The 20108-nt window shown below is 42.1% G+C and overlaps 1 protein-coding gene across 1 annotated transcript in view; it reads right to left on the minus strand.

Annotated features, from left to right (window-relative positions):
- Positions 1-903: 903 nt before the first annotated feature.
- LHCGR (luteinizing hormone/choriogonadotropin receptor) overlaps positions 904-20108 on the minus strand; it is a 56043-nt gene continuing 36838 nt past the window's right edge. The window contains exons 7-11 of the mRNA XM_055329446.1: positions 19484-19552; positions 14474-14548; positions 10104-10289; positions 6757-6837; positions 904-2056 (exon numbers count right to left, since the gene is read on the minus strand). Coding sequence (XP_055185421.1) covers positions 904-2056; positions 6757-6837; positions 10104-10289; positions 14474-14548; positions 19484-19552 — 1564 coding nt within the window. The remainder of the gene's footprint in view (positions 2057-6756; positions 6838-10103; positions 10290-14473; positions 14549-19483; positions 19553-20108) is intronic.

Genomic DNA, 20108 nt, shown 5'->3' on the forward strand with positions numbered 1-20108 from the left:
TTTAATTTTCATTTAGCTGCCTATGGCTAGTGGCTACCACACTGTATAGTGCATCCCTGAAGAGTGTTTTTCCAAACTATCTGAGGAAAAGGACGAGTTATTTTAAATTTCAAATCTGTTATATACTAATATTTTAATAAAATGCAATATAAAAACACTACAAAGATGAAATGTGAAAAAAAAGCAAACCCAAAGATAGTTAAAATACCATCTCATTTAAAAATTTTTATTTTTTTATTTTTATTTTTTTAAATTTTTTTATTTATTTATGATAGTCACAGAGAGACAGAGAGAGAGAGAGAGGCAGAGACACAGGCAGATGGAGAAGCAGGGTCCATGCACCGGGAGCCCGACGTGGGATTCGATCCTGGGTCTCCAGGATCGCGCCCTGGGCCAAAGGCAGGCGCTAAACCGCTGCGCCACCCAGGGATCCCTAAAAATTTTTAGATTCAACATAAATTACTGTCAAAATTGCTAGAAATGTTTTTTTTTTAAGATTATTTATTTCTTCATGAGAGACAGAGAGAGAGGCAGAGACATAGGCAGAAGGAGAAGCAGGCTCCATGCAGGGAGCCTGACGTGGGACTCGATCCTGGGTCTCCGGGATCAGGCCCTGGGCTTAAGGCAGCGCCAAACCGCTGAGCCACCTGGACTCCCCATTAGAAATGTTTTTAACACTCTCAGCTTCTGTGTTTTATGTCATCCTGTACCAATGGCAATTTTTAGACTGGCAATGGTCATGGATAACACTTTGAGTTAGGTAGATGGCTCTTTTTTGCCTAGTGTGTGCCTGAGAATAAATAATTTCCTAAAACCAACTCCTTATGTTAAAATTACTAGTATAGATCATTTTTTTTTTACATTTTTAAGCACAATTCAGTAATGTGGTTACTGATAAAATAGTTAATACTCTGTACAGCAAGTCTTGTCTGGGACAGTCGTATATTGACACTGCAATGGAGACAACTTCAGGGTGGACTGAGAAGGCTTATTTGATCTGGTGAAGCCATTTTTGCAGTTGGAGGTATACGCCACAAAATCCTTCCTTCTATAAAGTTCAGCCCGACGTTTACAGCAGCCAAATTTGCTCAGCAACAGAAAGAAATCCTTTTGGAATGCCTTTGTGAAAATTGCATACAGAAATGGATTGGCACAAGAATTGACAGGATAAAAAAGAACCAGTAAAACTTTAGAGTTGGTTACTGTGATAAGGGGCATTTTGAAGGCAGCTGAGATGGCAAAAAAAGAGATCGGTGCCATGCAGGTGAAATCAGTGAAGATAAGGACCGCCATTCTCTTAGCAATCTTTGTATCTTTGTTGGTAGCCATCAGCTCTGGATTTTGAACTGCAAAATAAATTTTAATGTAGCAAGCACAAATGATGATGAAGGCCACCACATTGAGTATCAGGATGGTTAATATGTATACTTGTGAGAGAGTGGTTTCTACATCCATGGGGAGGCAAATGCTGACTTTCATGTAATTGCTGACACCCACAAGGGGCAACATGGCGATAAGAGTGGAAAAGAGCCATCCTCCAAGCATAATTGGAATGGCATGTCTTAAACGCAGCTTTTGGTCCAGCTGAAGAGCATAGGTGATGGTGTACCATCTTTCTAGTGTGATGACTGTGAGGGTGTAGACAGAAAGCTCACTTGAAAATACAGTGAAAAAGCCAGCTGCACTACACCCACTCCCTGTCTGCCAGTCTATGGCATGGTTATAATACTGGCCTTTGGTTTGGGAATCAACTGAGGCAATGAGCAGCAGATAGAGCCCCATGCAAAAGTCTGCAAAAGAGAGATTGCACATGAGAAAACGGGGCACTGTCAGTTTATAACGACTAGTCAGGAGAACAAAGAGAACAGTCACATTTCCCACGATGGCTAGGATATTAATCAGCCAAATCAGTACCCTAAGGAAGTTATAGCCCATAATATCTTCACAGGGATTAAAAGCATCTGGTTCAGGAGCACATCGGAGTATCTTGGGTGAGCAGAAACCATAGTCATAATCCCAGTCACTCAGTTCACTCTCAGCAAAGACGGCAGAATAACTGTAAGAAGAATGTTTTGTCTCAATGTAAACTCAAGAGATTTTCTATGATTCTATGTATCAAAAAATTGAAGAGTCATCCTTAGTATTTTTTCTTTTTAAATCCCAGGAAACAAAGCTACAACAGCCTTAGTCTTAGGTTTATTTGTTACATTATCTGAGAACTCTGAATTGATAAGGAATTCCTTAGGGGAATGAAGAGCAATTTATATTTATCTCATATTGATGCAAAGACTTAATGAAGCTGTTTACAGGGGATGATTTTCCTTTGAAAAAAAATTAGAGACACAGTATGTGTTTGCTATGTCTAAAAGAATCCTTTCTTGGCATTTTCTTAGGTATTTATCTCATTTAGTTGCCCGCCAAACTGCTCTCAAGCCGCGTGTCTGTAGCAGAACACAAATGGGTAGGGAAGGCTCACACTGCTGAGGGGTGTTAGCTACGGGTAGACTAGCTTGCACATTGGTCCCTGGCTAATCAAATAGTGCAGGTGAGAAGTGGAAAGCAAGGATGGACTACTAGAAACCTAGCGGGAGATGATAGACATGAACAATAGGGAGAAATGTTCCCCTTGAGAAATAGGGACAATAGATACTCTTTAAGGGGTATGAATCAAATTCAGAGAGTGAATTGGAGAGGGACTCCATCTCTACTGATGGAACAGCCCCACCTCTCCACCCGCTTCCTCCCATGCCTACTGCAACTAACGGAGTTCAGGTTTTCATCCTTTCTTACAGGATAGTTACATTAGTCCCCCCCCCACCCAGCATCCATCCCCAATTTTAGCCCTGTCCTAGTCCACTTGTACCTTCCTCCTGGAATAGTCTTTCTTAAGTACAAATGTGTTCAAATTTTTACTAGGTTCTCACTGACTATGGGATAAAATCCAGACTCCTTGTGATGACCTCCAAGTCCTAAATGATCCGGGTTCTGCCTCCCCCTTCAGTCTCACTTCCAGGAAGCAGTAGTGCTGCACAATTCAGAACATGGGCTCTGGAGCAAGACTGACTGGATCCCGGTCTTTACAGGCTATGTAATCCTGGGTGGGAGAGTTACCGTCTCTGTGCCTCAAGCTCTTCATTTGCCAAATAGGTATACAAATCATACTTCCCACATTAGGGTTGTGCTAAGGATTAACTGCATTAACACCTATAGAATGTTTAGAATAATGCATGACACATATTAAGTGCTCACTGAATGTTAGGGATTCTTATAATTATCTTTTGCAGATACCTCGAGCAGCCTTCCCTTCAGTTAGATGAAATGACTTGTGGCTCTCAGAATCTACTCTTTCATCCCTCTGTCTTTGTATGTGCTGTTTCTTCTTCCCTTCCTTTTTCCTCATCTCTGGCAAATTCCTCATCCTTAAAGGTAAGCTTCTCTATGAAGCCTTTCTTGATTCTACACCTCCAAGGAGTTTATCACCTCATCTCTCTGCCATGGCTGCATTTAAGGACTGTTGTAATTATCAAACTATACTGCCATTGTGTGATGATGTGTGTCTTCTTTAATAGTCTGTGAAGCTATTCTTTAATAACTTTGAAGGCAGGGGACTAGGTCTTATTTATTTCTGAACTCCCAGTGCCTCACACAGTTTTGGCACAGACTATCCATTCAATAAATGCTTGTGGAATGAGTAGACCAGGGTGATCCTGGCTCTGAGAGGAATTGAAAGGATACAGGGACAATGAATGTGTACAGTATGATGCATGTAGGCTCAACAAATTTTCTCTTTGCTCATAGTTTGCTAATATAATCTTGGGAGCTAGAGAAATGGGCATAATTTTTCTTACAAATATGTATTTTACCTTAGGGTTTTTCACACGTTAAAAGAGTATTTTTCTCTACTCTAAAAATTTAGCTTCTCATGTTCTGAACAAGGAAGTGTGAACCTAATTCAGGGAGTGGATGAAATATTCGAGCAATACAATTACTGAAGGGAAATAACACAGATTAAAAAAAAGAATTAAAAAATCTATGATCTGCAACTCCAAAATGGTGCTAGAAATTCTTTAGAAACCATTTTGGAACTAGTCAAGGATTGCTGCTATGCATAGGAGATTGCACAGGAACCTCACCTGCTTTATTACTAAATACAGGTGCATTTGTCCTCATCTCATGCCTATTAAGAGAATTACCTATTTTTTTTTTAATTTTTAAAGGGATGTGGTGGTTATAAAGAATGACGAAAGAAAATAGGTTATTTATTTTATTTTTTTTTTAAATTTATTTATTTATGATAGTCACACAGAGAGAGAGAGAGAGAGGCAGAGACACAGGCAGAGGGAGAAGCAGGCTCCATGCACCGGGAGCCCGATATGGGATTCGATCCTGGGTCTCCAGGATCGCGCCCTGAGCCAAAGGCAGGCGCCAAACCGCTGCGCCACCCAGGGATCCCTAGGTTATTTATTTGCATTAGAAAGGTTCCTAAAGACCATCTCACTGAACCTCGCATTTTATTGGTGAGGAATCCGAGATTAAAGGAGGTGAGTGATTAGCCTAAAATCCCTAAAGTGTAGTAGCAGCAGCGGTGGGTAGGTGTTCATATCCATAGAGTAAGGGCCTTTCCTCTACATCACTGTTTCTCAGTCAGTGCTTTTCAGTGTGGTCCTTGCACTATTTCCATCAGAATCACCAGAGTGTTTGTTAAAATGCAGATTCCTGGCTTTACCTCAAACTCAGAGTCAAATTCTCTAGGGACAGAGCCCAGGAATCTGTTTTTTAAGCAAGTTCCCTGGATGATTCCTACAAATAATAGCCTTTACTAAACCAGGTGAAACCTTTCCAACTATTGCTACCTTAATTTCCCTTGCTCCTTTCCCCTTATCAAAACGACTGTAGCAGCTATTAATTAAATTGCGTCAGAAGCACTAATTCAAAGCTTCTAAAAATTCTGCCATGATTTCTGAAAACATTTATATCAATAGGAGGTCAAACATGTTCCCTCTCTCATTCCTCTGGTCGTTTGCTCTTTCTTTTTCTGCCCTACTGAGCATGTGTCTAGGAGTTTTTCTCCTTGGTGATTTGTCTTCAGACCAAATACCTACCTCCTGCCACTTACATTTGTGTCCTGGGACAGCTCCTAAGGGCAGCAGCATGCTTATTGACAAAACCCAGCAGGGAGCAGTCTTTAGTACAGAATGGTATGAATGGACCCCATAGACCTACAACACTGAGTCAGAGGAAGGAGAGGCCACTCCCATCACAGTGAACAAAGACAGGAGGAAAGATGGAGACTGTAGGAGAACAATGGGGCCAGCCCTAACAGCAAGGACACTGAGATCCTGGGGAGAGTAGGTAAAACTTAGTGCCTGGCTCTAGAATTTCTGAACTCCAGGGACTTAGGAATAGCAAGGTAATGGGAAGGAGGGTGGTGGAGTATATTCTTTCTACCTAGATTATTACTAATAATCTTTGGGGATGCTGGAGCTTGGGGGATTTGTTTTAAAGCAGTGTTAGCGTAGCAAACTCAAGATTGTAGCCTTATTTGGGAAGGCTTGGGGTGGGATTGACAAGGATTATTGAGAGTGGGCTAAAGTCTCCTGTCCAGGAGTGTTTCCTATTGATGAGGAAAAAAGCCATAGGTTACAAAAGAGTTACAAGGAAGATGAGTGACAGACAAAATATCAAGACAAGAACAAAAATGATAAGGAAAAGGAACACTGGAATATACTTGGTGTCAGACCTAAATGAAAGAGAAAAGAAGGATTACAGAGTATGCTATTTCTAACGTACCCCAGATGCTGTCACATTCTTTAACGACTCCCTTCATTCTCATGGTCTGAAAGCCAAATGATATTCCTGCTGCCCCTCAAAGATGAGGAAAAATGTCTCCAAAAGTAAGTATTGCCCAGGGATTCCCAGTGTTACAGGAACATCACTGCCAAGAATTCATATCCAAAGCCGAGGGTCTTTCCATCATACCACCCTGCTGCCTCTATATAACTTGCAGATTGATGGGGGAAAAAGCAAGAGAAAAGAAAAGAAGATGAAAAGAGAATGGAGAATGACAAGGTGTCTTAGAAGGGCATCTGGTTTTGTAGCCTGAAAGACACATGGGGGGAATAATAAAACTTATAAATCATAGTAAATGTGGCACAGGGACACTGGGATTATCTTTTGAAGCATACTCTTTTACATTTGAAGATATGTGAAATGCCAAGGCAGCCAGGAAAAATGTTAAAAAAAAAATCAGTCAGTAGAATAGAAACAGAGCTCCCATCCAGTGTATGTTAGCGATAGCATTGAGGTTGAATAATTTTAAGCTCCAGAGTACAGTGGTCAAGGTGGCCTGAGTCTTTTTAAGGCAAGTGGCTACTTCTAGAAGCTATGTCTGCAATCAGTTACTTTATGGAATGCTGACCACTGACTAGTGAAAATTTCTACAAATTAAGCTATCATTTAAGCAAGCCTTTAATGACCTCAGAATACCTACAAATAAAATTTTAATTTCTGAGAAGAATTTAATTGTAGAATGAACATAAAGATACATTTTTAGAAGAGTTTTTTTTTTAACAGTTAAAAGAGATCAACTGGATGCCGCTTACAAAGAAAAAAATCCCATTTTTAATCTATTAAAAAGTGCTTTGCAAACATCCCCCCAGTGAAGACTTTTATCAGAAGAAAATCATTGGCACTGATAATAAGGTGCACAGAGAACGAGACATGGCTTCCTGAGTTTCTTTGCATGCAAATACTTACAGCATTTCATTATCTGGTCTCCTTGCTGTGCTTTCACATTGTTTGGAAAAGTTTTCAAAAATGGAAAATGAAAAATTCTGCCTGAAAGAAAAAAGGTTTAAAAAAAAAAAACAGTTGAGCTTTTGGTCTTTAAACATGATCATGTCTATTTATGCTTTGTTCATCCAAATTCTTTACCTATTATACCAGTGATGCTCTGTACTATTGTCCTACCTGAAACATTTCCTGGGGAGAGAGTAAAGGCTTCAGAACTGTTATTAGAGTGCTTCCAGCTTAGATAAAATGTTCCGGAATGCTAAATGTTTTGTGTGGGCTCAAGAGATGAATAAACCTAAATCGGTCATGTTGAATCATGGGTTTTTCAATGCTTATTAAAAACTACCTTTATGGTATATCAGGGTTTGCTCCTTACCATTCTCTTTACCACATTGCTCTTGATGAAGAAATAACCATTCAGAATTCATGGCTTTGAATCGTAACTGGGAAATCTGTTTTGTAAGGATTTGAAGATACTATACTTGATATTATGGTGTGAATTTTCTGCCTTTTTTCAGAAATCTATGTGGGTGCTCCCTACTCCTCCATCGTTCCAAGAAGTTTAACCTAATGGAAAGGGGAGGAGTATCAAGATATTAAAAGAGACCTGTACTTCTATTCCTAAGATGAAACCAAAAGGAGGTACCAAGGAAAACTGGATGAAGATACAGAGGGAAAGAGAGAAAGTGATGAGAAGCTCAACCTTTCTCGAGGAGGAAATAGAAATGAGGCAATTGAAACTAGAGATTTCTGTATATCATTCTTCTCCAATATTAACCAGACAATTCCTTGTACAGATAACTTTGTATACAAGGCAGGAAAGTGGATAATATAGCAGAACTATTTGACCTACTGGACCTGCTTTCAAAAATTAATCAGCTTGTTATTTTGGGTCAGGCTTATAAATCCTCAAATTTGGATCAAAGATGTGTGTGTGTGTGTGTGTGTGTGTGTGTGTGTGTGTGTGTGTTTGATGCTGGCTCTGTATCTGACACTTAGAGTGGACCAATCTTATGTGTGGACCAATCTATAGTTAACAGGAAATGTGGTTGTTCTTAGCCTTCAGTTGATAGCACTGGGTTCCATCTACTCTTTTTTGAAATTTTAATCATAGATACCAGGGAGGTCTTTGGGGCCATCTGCCTAGGCAGCTGTGTGTGTTATCCAGGCCCAGCAGCTGCAGGGCAGAGGGGTGGCTCAGAGTTTGCATAAACATTCCACTGGCTCAGCTTCAGGCTCTCTGGCCTCACTAGCATCCAAAGTTTCAAGCTTTAAGGATACAGAGGGAGTCCATTAAAGCTTGTAATCCCATCAAGACAACTTCTATGTTACTCTCTTCCCATCTCACTTTGATACTGGCCTACAATTGCATACTCCTGTCCTCCCCTTTTTTACCCAGAGGTAGTCTTTCTCATCTACTGGAATAAATATCTCCTGAACTAATGTTTTCACATGCCAGTAATTTCAGAAGGGATGTGACCTCTTTGCCACAAAAGTTGAGGTGTCCAGAATCCGCTTTACCATAAACCAGTGTCTGTATTGTTCTTCAAATTGGTCTCTTACCAGCTTTGCTACCTCCAAGCCATCCTTCAGAGCTGCTGGAGTGTTATTTTACAAAAGCAAATCTGGGCAGTTTCGCTTTGAGTTCTTCAGTGGTTCCCCATCCTCTGAACAACCTGGCCCAGGCACTCAGAGCCCATCACAGTCCATTTCTCTCTGTTTTCTCTGTGTACCCATAAATCACCTTGCTCCAGTTTTTCCAAAGGACTTCCATCCTCGGTCTCTTGCCTTTGTGCCTTCACATGAACTACTTTGTCTTCTTGGCATAGTTTTACCCACACCTGCCTAGCCAACTCCTACTCCTTTCTCCAAAGCTCAGCAGAAGTCAGTTCTGCAGGAAGCCTTCCAGAAGTCCTGTTGCTGTTTAGAAACTCTTCCTCTGTGTTCCCAGAGTATTCTGTTCTGTTCTTAGCACTACTATTATATCTGCTGAATTGTACTTAAACATTGGTTTCTTGTGTGTTGCCCCCACACAGCTGTTTGTGACTCTGGGAGGGTGGGATGAGCTCTTAGTTATCTTTGTATCTTCAGATTTTTGCACAGATTTTGCACAGTTTACTAAGTGCTCAAGTAGTATTCTTTGAAGCTCAGTTAATGGTGCATGGCTCTCCGAGTGCTTTGTCTTCTTGGTTACCTCAAAACTTCAGATAGGGCTTCATGCACCTCTGCAAGGCACAAAGTAGATGCACAATAATACATGTTGGTTGATTTATTATAAATAGATTGATTCCAAACAAAGACAGCAGCATCTTCGTGTCACTCTTCTAGCATGTCATCTAATTAATTGAGAATATCTTCTTAGCCTGAATAATAGCCCTGTAGGGCAAATGTTTTCCAACTATGAATTGTAACCCATTAGTGGGTTGTGGAAACGATAGAGTGCATCGGGACTAGTATTAAAAACACAAACACATGAAATAAAATAGAGTAAAATAGACAAGAAAAATACGTGTTTATCACACACGTAAAAAAGTACTGTTTTTTTTTTTTTTTTTTTTTTTTTTACCTATGTGACATGTATACTGGCTTGTGATGTAAAAAAAGGTATTAGTATCTATCTCAGTCGAAAAAAAAGTCTAGAAAACAATCTTTAAGGAAAGAATGAAATCCTGCACACTCTGTCATGCCGTTCTGGATTGTAGAGTATCAGTGAAATCAGTAAGATGTCCCCACTGGACACAAATCAGCCAGGAGCTCATGCCCTTTTTGTTCTGACACTAAGCTAATCCTTAGGGAGCTAGGATTCTGTTCTAAAATGAAAGATGGTCTTCTTGCTGGGAGAGAAATAGCTTAAAAAAAGAAAAAGTCTTCTGTAGAGTTTTGTGTCCATTTTTTTTTTTTTACTAAAGATTCAGATTTTACTAAGATTAGGTAAAATTTACTCTCTTGTGCCTATTTCCCTCCTTCTTTAAAAATGATGTTCTCTGATAAAGATTAGAGCTAATCTTTAAAAGGCCAGTTCTGTACTCCATTTTGCAACTACAATTATGGCCTGATTTAAGGTTATAATTCAGTTAGCCCAGAATAGGCTACAAAGGTCTTGCAGCTGTAGGGTGAATCAACTGTTCAGAATCAGTTTTCAGAAGGAAACAGGATGGCTCATTTTCTTCTTGTCTCTCTGAAAGTGACCTCATGGCTATGGAGCTGATCTAGAGCAGGGAGTGAAGGGGCAGGAAGCTGCCCAGAGTTGACTGTTTTGAAATCTGTTTTTACCACAGCTTGGTAGGCTCTACCTTTTGTTTTTTACTTACTCTCTTTTTGGCAAGTTTCTAAAAGCACAGCAGTGGCTGGGGTAAGTCAGTGTGGCATCCAGGAGGCTGGTAAATTTTTCCCTCGATGGCAGTTTTTTTAGAGCGTAGGATGATGTGGCAATGAGTGTCTGAATGGACCCCAATCCATAGCTAGGCAGGGCTTGCAATTTGGTGGAAGAAATATCCCTGAAAAATAGAAGGGAGCAAGCCTTTTTGCTTATTTTATACATTTGATTCACAGAATGAAACCTCCTCTCAATAATAGTATTGTTCTAGGTTCTGAGGAATCTTTTCTCTATCTTGCCTTTCCCCTAAGGTTCTCCATTCAGTTACTCTCATTAAGATCTAAATTCAAAAAAAAATTATGCTGTGCTTTTTTCCCTCATATGCACCCCATTATTCCTTTCAAGTTTGAGGGTAACTCCTTTTTTTTTATTGTAACTCCTTATATCTGCCATATATTTATTAGCATTTCTCTCCCCTTCCCCCCATTCTTTTTTCCCCTCCTTCCCTCCCTCTCCCTCTTTCCACTTAGCAGACATGAAATAACTTTTGCTTTATGAGACAGCAGGCACATGCAGTGACATCAGCTTTTGTGCTGTCTCCCAGGGGGAGATATTCAGGGCTTCAGATGCCTCCATCTTTGACTGATCAAGCCCTGCAGGGTAGGTTTTCACTAAGCACAGGCCAGTTATACTATTAAGAGCTGCTGCTATATGGCCTTAGCTGTCATCTACCTGGGAAGCAGACTTTACATTCTCTAAAAGGCAAGCTGGATTCATCAGTCGAAAGCAAGCAAGTACTTGGCCATGCAAACAGAACTGTGTGGACAGCATAGGTTTTGTAAACAAGGTCCCAAACTCGTTGGTTTTTCTAGACAATGTCCAAGAAAAATCTAAACAGGTTAAATGTGAGGAGGAAGATAAGTTAGTGGAAATTTTAAAATCCTGCCCACCTCCTCAGTGGTCACTGCTAATGTCCCATGAAACTTTTCCAGAAGCACAGTCACCTTCAGCAAGTTGTCCCAATGCTTAGTGGCCAGCAAATGGAAAGGGATCAGTAGGTGACTGATAGACTTGACAACATGGAGTGAGGGCTAGTGTAGGTCACTGGTGAATAGTCAAGACAGCAGAATTTATCTCAGGGACTTCAGACTTCTGCTGCTTTTGTGTCCCTGTTGACTGAGGAAACCAGTGTTCTTATCCTGCTTTATAGTGTTATCTTGGATATGTTAGGGATAGAGCACATAGCTCTCTGCAGGCGGGTGTTTTGTGTGTGTGTGTGTGTATGTGTGTGTGTGTTGCTCAGGGGATATATTTTAAATTAGGATCCTAGAAAAGGCAAGGTCTCATTCTAAAGGAGTAAATCTCTGATAATATATTTTCAGTCTCATGGAAGACCAGTGGGGAAAATATTTTTGGGTTGTGGGTGGAAGGAACGCTTCTAGCCACCACTTACACCCTAAGGGTATAATGAGAACAGCTGCTTGTGAAATAAGACTAGGTCTGCTCTGATTGTTCTGGACAACACAGTGTAGGTGTCTCTATTCTAAGTAAGTGGACCAAGCAGAGTGGACCAAGTAAGTGGACCAAGACATCCTCTTCAGGCAGGATGTCTTGTGACCACATTAACTTCATCATATACTTTGATCCAGAGGCAGCTCTCTTTGGCTGTCCAGTGGCTGGGTCGTTAGCCAGCTTGCTGTAAGAGCTCTGCCTACAGGGTGTGCTAGACTGCAGAGTTGCAACCAGCCTGCATGATTGTGAGTCTGGTGTACTTTGAATATGAGACATATAGACAAGAACCTATGGGATAGGGGGGCAGAAGCTGAGACACAGCAGAGAAAGCAATGGGCATGAGTCATGAGGTAGTGGGAGCAAAGGTCATGAGGTTGAGTGGGAGTAGAGAGAGAGAACTGAGAGTGACAGAAGTTAAGAAGTTGAGAAGATTAGGAGTTGTAGTGGTGGGAATTAGGAAGTAAACAGAGTCAAGGGTTGATGATTGCAGGAATTAAGAAGTGGAGTCAGAATAGATACTGGCAGGAGCTGGGGAGTAGAAGTCAGAAGTTGACAGTGTGGGGGCTAGGAAATGGACACAGTGGGGGCTGACAGTAATGGGGGCTAGGAAATGGACACAGTGGGGGTTGACAGTAATGGGGGCTAGGAACTGGACACAGTGGGGGTTGATAGAAGTAGGGGCTGGGAACTAGATACAGTCAGAAGTTGACAGTGGCAGGGCTGGCAGTGGAGTAGAGTTGACAGCAGATGGAGTCAAGAAATAGTCAGTCAGGAGTTGATATTGGCAAGAACTAAGACGTTGAGTTGGGATTTATAATGGTGGGAGATAGAAAGTAGACAGAATTATGAGTTGATACTGGTAGGAGCTGGAATGTAAAGAATTACTGGATTGGTTCATTCCTTCCCCTGACCCAAACCCTGAACCCTAATCTCATCTCATCTCATCTCATCTCATCTCATCTCATCTCATCTCATCTCATCTCATCTCATCTCATCTCATCGAACAGGTAAAATCCTTATAACAGCCACAAGGTCCTCTGACCTAGCTGTCTGCCACTTCTCTGTCCTTGTGTTCTAGAACTCTCCTCTTTGCTCACTCTGCTACACTGGCCCCTTTTCTGTTCTTCTAATATACAAGGCAAGTTCCTGCCTCTCCGCCTTTGCTCTGCCCTTCCCTCTACTAGAATGCCCCTCCTGCTGATATCCACATCACTTGCTCCCTCACTTATTTCAGATGTTTGCTTAAATGACATTTCTCAGGATCATCTCCCTTGACCATCCTCTTTAAAAGTAACTTCCTCTCCCTAGAATTCCTTCTCACCGCCCTCCCAACTGAATTTTTCTGCCTCACAACCAACACCATCTGCATACTATATATTTTATTTCCTTATTTGATCCTTGTCTGTCTTTCCCCATTGTATGAAGGAAGAGAATAAGAAATATTTATCTTATTCTCTACGGTTTCTCTGATGCCTAATCTAGTGCCTCCATACAGTATGGACTTACAAAATAGGTACTGGATAAACGAATGGATAAATGAATAAACAAACAAATGAGTTAGATTACACTGCTCACTATCCTTTTAGCACTTTCCTTACTTGAAAATCACATACTTGTCTCCTTTGCCTATTTATTGCTGTCTCCCCTAGGTGACTATAATTTCTTTAAAGGCAGGAACCAGAGCTGTTTGGCTCATCAGTCTCTCCAGCATGCTGCCTGATAAATGGGACATGTTCAATCACGGCTTGTTGAATGAATACAGAATACTAGAGTAGGGAGTAATGGACTTGGCATCTCTGTGGAGGAAAGAGGTCACCCCACATTAGAGCTGCAGAATGTCTGGAGCTCTGTTGCGTTTCTCCTCAAAGTTGACTACAACTGCAGTTGTTTCCTGTGCGATATTCAGGCTTCCTAAGGCCTTGTCAGGAGACTAGTGATTCAATTTCCTGTTCCTTTATAATTTCCCCCATGTCCCCACACAAAACTCCCAATAGCTGAGAAACCTCAGTTCTGCTAGTTGTACCCTCAGGGAGCCTGACATAGCAGCTCAGCTCTGTCCAGACAAGGGCCAGGGACAAGTCAGATCTCTGGCCTTCGGATGTCTGTGAGTGGATGCCAGGTGGGCAACCACCCCTCCTCTGCCAGCATGTGACATGGCCCTCCATCCTTGGTATTATAGACTGAATTGTGGCTCCTCCAAATTCATATGTGGAAGTCCTAACCCCCTAGTACCTCAGAATGTGACCTTATTTGGACACAAAGTCTTCACAGAGGCAATCATGTTAAAATGAGGTCACTTGGATGGACCCTGATCCAGTATGATTGGGGTTTTTATAAAAAGAGCGAGTGGCACCTGGGTGGCTCAGTTGGTTAAGCATCTGCCTTCAGCTCAGGTCTTGATCCCAGGATTTTGGGATTGAGCCCCATGTCAGGCTCCCTGCTTAGTGGGGAGTCTGCTTCTCCTCTCCCTCTGCCCTTCCCCCTGCTTGTTGTGCGAGTGTGCTTTCTCTCTGTCAAATAAAGAAATAAAATCTTTAAAAAAAAAAAAAGAGGGAAATTCAGAGATAGGCAGTTACACACAGAGATTGCCATGTAAAGGCTAGAGTTATCCTCTCACAACCAGAAGACACAAGCAGTAGCAAGGAGAGAGGCCTGGAACAGATCCCGTCTTCACAGCCCTCCTAGAATGGAAACATTTTCCGTCATGTAAGCCCTCCAAGTTTGTGCTGTTGGTTAATGGCAGTCCTTTCACAGTCCTTTCACATGATTCTCCATGGACCAGCCTGCAGACAGTGTGGCTGGACACCCTAAGAAGGCCTGGGTGGGGAAGGAAGGTAGCACCTCTGTACTCACAAGATGCTGGGTCCTGTGGCCCCCCAGAAGGCTCCATTGTGCATCTTCTCTAGGTGTGCATTTTCCTTGAGCTCCCTGTGGGGAAGGACAGGGTCCTTAGTGGAGTTTGCCCTTTATGTACTGCCAGTCACCGCTGCACATATACATGTGTGGAGCAGCCTGCCTGCTTGGTGCTCAGTGTTAGAGGGAAAGGGAACTAGAGCAAAAGCAGAGAAGGACATGCCAGTGCTGGGCAAATGGTACAACTGCTGGAGTGCGTGTTTGGCACCCCGCCCCCCACAATGTCCCCCCTCACTTGGTAGGATGCTTTGTCCAACAGCTTAAAGTGCTCACCCCGTCCTGTCCTGGAGTGAAGAAAACTTGCCGCCACACATCTGGGCAAGGATGAAAATGCTGTTCCAGTGTTCAAGGCTGAAGGGTGGAGGTGCAGCCTCCTCTGTATCTGGCACTCAGCTGCTTTGACCTTGGAGGTCTCAGAGTTGGCTAATATACTGAAGTTTGCAAAGACCTTACTTGAAAAAGTAGAGTCTGTTTAAAGTTATCCCTTTCATTATGTTAATTGTACTCTTTTCTTTCAGGTGTGCATTCTCAGTGGGTACGAAAGGGGAGGAAGAACAGCCAGTGTAGAAAATTGCCACACACCCTGCAGGCCCCACCCGGGGTTCTGTGCTGAGTGTAGGATTGTTGCCAGGTATGTGTGTTGTGGAAACAAAAGGGTTGAGGGCCACTGCTGTTAAGGCTATCGCACAACCAAATACTGCTACACATTAGCTACCTGGGCCTTCTGTTCCCTTGAGTTCCAAACAGAGTGAACTATTCAGGAATAGCTCAGCCTGGCTCTGCTCCTGTCTGGGCCCTGAAGCTGGTGTCTCCCTCTCTGGGTGGATGAGGGAGCTGGGAGTGAGGTCCCTAGGCTCAGCTTTGCCAGTCTTCTTTTAAGTACTTTCTACAAAAGAAGAACGGTGACTCAAAGAACATTCTGGAACATGCATCCATTGTTGGTGTGATGATTTCAAGCACGGGAGCATGATTCTTCTGCATCACTGTTATAGTGTTACACGGCAAAACAAATAGACCAATACCCACTCTCCCTCCCCTCCCCTGCAGGATCCTTAGGCATCTTAGCTCATTTGATAGCTGTACATCCTTTTCATTGTCTTTCTGCATGTCTCCACATCACGCCTGCCATTTAAAAACTGCAAAAGCCCCTGGATCTTGCTCCCTGGGTGGCTGTTTTCCACAAGCTTCTACTAAACGTTTTCCTTGGAAATCCTCAGCCCTTCCATCAGAATGCACCCGTCAGTCTCACACATTTCCATCCCCTGGCTGTATTTCCACTTTCAAAGAGATGAGGTTGTCAGAGTCAATTGCTGTTTAAAATCTAAATCAAAAGAAAATTTCCTTTCCAAACCTCCATGGCTCTTCTTCCTGATTTGGTTTGTTTTAATTATGTCCTGCTATGGTCATAAATCATTGAAATGGGGCTCTGTGAGCAAATAATCCTCATGTCAGCCAGGTCAAATTAATTGTTCAAATTTCATGACAGCATTTCACGTGTTTTATTAAAACTCTGATCTTTCTGTGTACTGATAACTCTGCATTATGTAACTCAGTTAAAAATAAATTTGTCTACCACATTTTTCTGGGGTCTTTCTCATGTTCCCAAGTGACACAGCCCTCCAGGTATGAGAAGCACAGGCAGGATAACCTCTTGAAGCACAGTGGGAGATCTCTCAAACTCCACCCAAAATTTTTAAGTGGAGTGCTCTGGGAATGGTAGGGATTGCCCCTCAGAACCCTGGAGGTGTCTGAAGGCAACAACCTTCTGTTCTGCTTCTCTCCATCCTATCTTGCCTTGGTAAATAGGAAGTTTGAGAACTTTCTAGGGCTTTGGTGTCATCATTCTGAACAACTTTGGACAGGCCTATTTATGAGGAAGTTGCCAGAAATGGGTTGAATGGATAGTTTGAAAATTTTGCTTGATGGTTTTGAAACCTACTTCCACTTCTCTGCCTTCAGTCTTGCAGTGGGCCTCCTTGTTCTTAGAAAGAGTCTTATCCATTTTGCCTCTGAGTTCTGCATGATTTGTTCCTGCTCCATCTCCAGGTTTGTCTCATACTTATTTCCCCTTGTTGACTCTCCAGCCACACTGGCCTCTTCTCAGTTCCAGGAGCTTACAACTTCTTTTCTTTGCCACTTCAGGACCTTTGCCTTTCTTGCTTCCTCTTTCTGTGATGCACTTCCCCTCCTTATTGCCACAGTGGGCTCTTTGTCATCTTCTAGGCTCAGCCTAAATTTCATGTCCATATGGGAGGCTATCCCTGGGCCCCTAACCTAATCCTTTGTACTGTCGCAAATCTCAGCAATGGGTTATTTCCTTCACAGTGTATATCCCTATCTGCAATCACTTCACTTCTTTGTCCTTTTGTCTGTGTCTTCTGTTAGAACAGAAGCTTCACGAGGGCAGGGATTCTTTCCACTCTGCTGTTGCAGACCCAGCTCCTAACACGGTGCCTAATATATTGGTGATACTTAATAAATGTCTACTGAATGAATAAGTGAATGAAATTGATTTGTGTTCTTGGCAAACTGATTTGTGTTCTTGGTTTCCTCTTTCTTGCAACAGTGAGATGTGGAAGATACAGAATCTTGACTATTTGGACTTTAGGAAGTTCATACCCATTTGGGCATCACCAAGGCAACTGGAACACTGCTGACCAAGGCCCTCCCTCCTGAAGTCCTGTTGTCCCTGACCTCCCAAAGATGCACCCTGCTGGTGTCCCTCCCTCTCCATTTGCTTTTGCTCTGGCTTTTCTTCCTCCTTTCTTGTTGTCCCCCCATTTTATATTCAGTTTTCTTATTTCCTTTATCATCCAGGTGACGTGAGGCACAAAGGTCTTCAGTTGTCCCCTCTATTCCGATAGCTGTTGTCTGTCTCTGGTCCTGCACCTCACACCCCAACCCCTGTCCTCCCTGCTAACAGATGAACCTTCATTACCCCTCTCACTTCACATCCCAGAACTTTCAACAGCTTCTCATTTTCTACAGAAGAGAGTCCAGATTCTTTACTGTGGCATCTGAAGCCCTTCCTGCTTTGTCCCTAGAACTTTCTAAAAGGTATTGTTTGCTATTCTGTTGTCACATGCTTCCTCCTCTAGGCCATTCTCTTTGTTGTCCTCTGCTTGGAATGCATTTTCCTTCTCTCTTTGCCTGTCCAGCTCAAAGTCTACATCTCTCGTGAGGCTTTCTGGAATTTTCTTCTCTTCTGCCTCTTGGAGGACTTTACTTCTCTCAGGGGAAGCAGCATATTTTGCCTTCTGTTTTAGTTACTACTTAGTGTATGGTTTATATACTATTTGGCAATGCTTCTTCCTCGGCCGTAAGCTCTGGTGGGGCAAATGCCAGGGCTTATTCATCTCCATTTCTACCCCAAATATAGCATTTTCCTTCAAACACAGCTGATGCTTGGCAAACACTTGTTGAGTGAATGAGGCATCTGAAAGTACTGTGCCAGGAGAGGATAGGATTTAAATTTGGCACAAACAGATTCAATTGGCTACAGAAAACTCTTCGTTGAATTCAAGTCAGCAAGAAAATGAAGGAAAATCTACTCCATGATAGGAAGCTACCATTTCTCGAGCACTTGGTATGTGTCAGACTCAGTCTAAGATCACAAAAATACAATCTTATTTATCATTCATTTGTTCATTTGTAGTTCATTAACTGTGCAAAGTAATAAATAATAAATGAGCACATATTCTGTGCTAGGCACTGTGTTAAGTACTGAGGATAGAAAACAGACCTTTCATTTTGGTGGGATATCCTCAAAACAAGCCTATTAGTGGCTCTATTTTACATATGAGAATGCTGTGTCTGGGATAGATTAAGTAACTTGCTTAAGGTCAAAATGATGAATGTTGGCATTGGAATTTGAAGCCCAGTCAGTGACTCAGATCTGTTCTTAGCCACCAAGCTCTGTAGCATGGCATCAATATAATAGAGTCTTTGGTTAATATGTATAATTAAAATAAATATTATATCGTATAGACTTATGCTACTCAGCTTGAGATTGGCATCATCAGCATGTCCTGGGAGCTTGTCATAATTACAAATTCTCAAGCCCTACCCTAGACCCACTGAAGCAAAGTCTCTGGGGGTGGGGCCTGGGAATCTGTGTTTTAACAGTTTCCACGTTATTCCATGTGTGTTAAAGTCTGAGAAGCACTGGTATAGACTGTGGTTTATACAACCTATTATAAAAGCCTTTTCATTTTTTTCCCTTAGTTTTGGCTTCAGTTGAACTTTTCACATGCTCTTAGTTTTTATTATACCTGACTGCTGGGTGAATGTCATCTCACTCTGTTATGGTTCAAATGGCCCCAGCCCAGCAGGTTTTGTGAATGAGCCACTCTTTTTGAAAAGGAGCCACAGAAGGAAACAGAGGTGTGGAACAATGAAGGAAGCAGTTGATAGGGATGTACTCCTTGAGTTAAAGGCTGTTAATGCTGGGGCCTAGGGTGGGATATGATGAAAGCACAAGGCCCCCTCACCCTGTGAAAAATGTGCTCCACCACCTCCCTGGCAGTAGGGGCATGGGGCTGCAAGTGGGCCTGTTGTGGCTGATTAGCCTGGTAACTAGAGTCACCTGATTTCTCTGTAAGTGAGGCTGGGGGAAGAATTTCTTCCCTGAAATCAGGCTGCTTCTAAGGCACCATCAACCTGAGTGAGGGGGCTGGAGAGGGAGGCTGAGAGATGAGACTAAAGTAGGGTGTTGAATATTTTAGCAAACTGTCAACTTTAATGTCTCCAGGCTGCATCTATCTTTGAAATCAGGGTGCTTTGGGGTTTCTAGCCAGCCAGTTGCCTAGTAACATGAGTGAAACACTGAGGACTAGCCACTTGAAAGTTTATTTTTGTCCTGAGTTAGTTCCTGAAGATTGAATGTGATCTGGTAGCTTGGAGTAATATTTCATTTTTATTCATGAGCTGGGGAAATAAGCACATACTTACAGGGAAATCAGCGTCGTCCCGTTGAAGGCATGACTTTGTATTTCTTCAAACCCATTTCTATATAGTTTGCTGAAGTGAGAGGAGAGAGAATTTAGCAGTGAAAGAAGCACATTTTGAAACCACACACTCTTCCTTCTGTGACACTCATTACTAAGATAATTACCGGCATTCACAATATCTAGCTCTGTTTCTCCAACATTTTGGATTCTAAGGAGCTGGTGAGATGGAACTGGTGTTTTTTTTTTGTTTTGTTTTGTTTTGTTTTTTTAATTTTTTTTCTTCCTGCTCTAGTTTGGCTTAACCTCCATCAGCAGCAGCACCACCAATTTGTTTGTTTATTAAGTATTATTAGGTGCCAGATACTTGATCAGTCATTCTACATACATTTTATGACTTAATCCTCACTGTCATTTCCATGATACCAATGAGAAATCTAAGTTTCAATGTTGTTGTGTAGTTGGCTCAAAGTTAAAGAAAGTAGGGGTAGAAGTAGGATTAGTGGCCAGAGCTATCTGCCTAGCATTCAAGTCTTGCCTCTGTTTCTACAGGCCTGTGCGGGTGTGTGGGCTTTCCAGCCGACTGAATGTAGAGAGCAGAGGGAGACTCCAGTACTGAGTTAGCTTTT

The sequence above is a fragment of the Nyctereutes procyonoides genome, unplaced genomic scaffold (genome assembly GCF_905146905.1).
Source record: "Nyctereutes procyonoides isolate TBG_1078 unplaced genomic scaffold, NYPRO_anot_genome, whole genome shotgun sequence".
Taxonomy (NCBI): domain Eukaryota; kingdom Metazoa; phylum Chordata; class Mammalia; order Carnivora; family Canidae; genus Nyctereutes; species Nyctereutes procyonoides.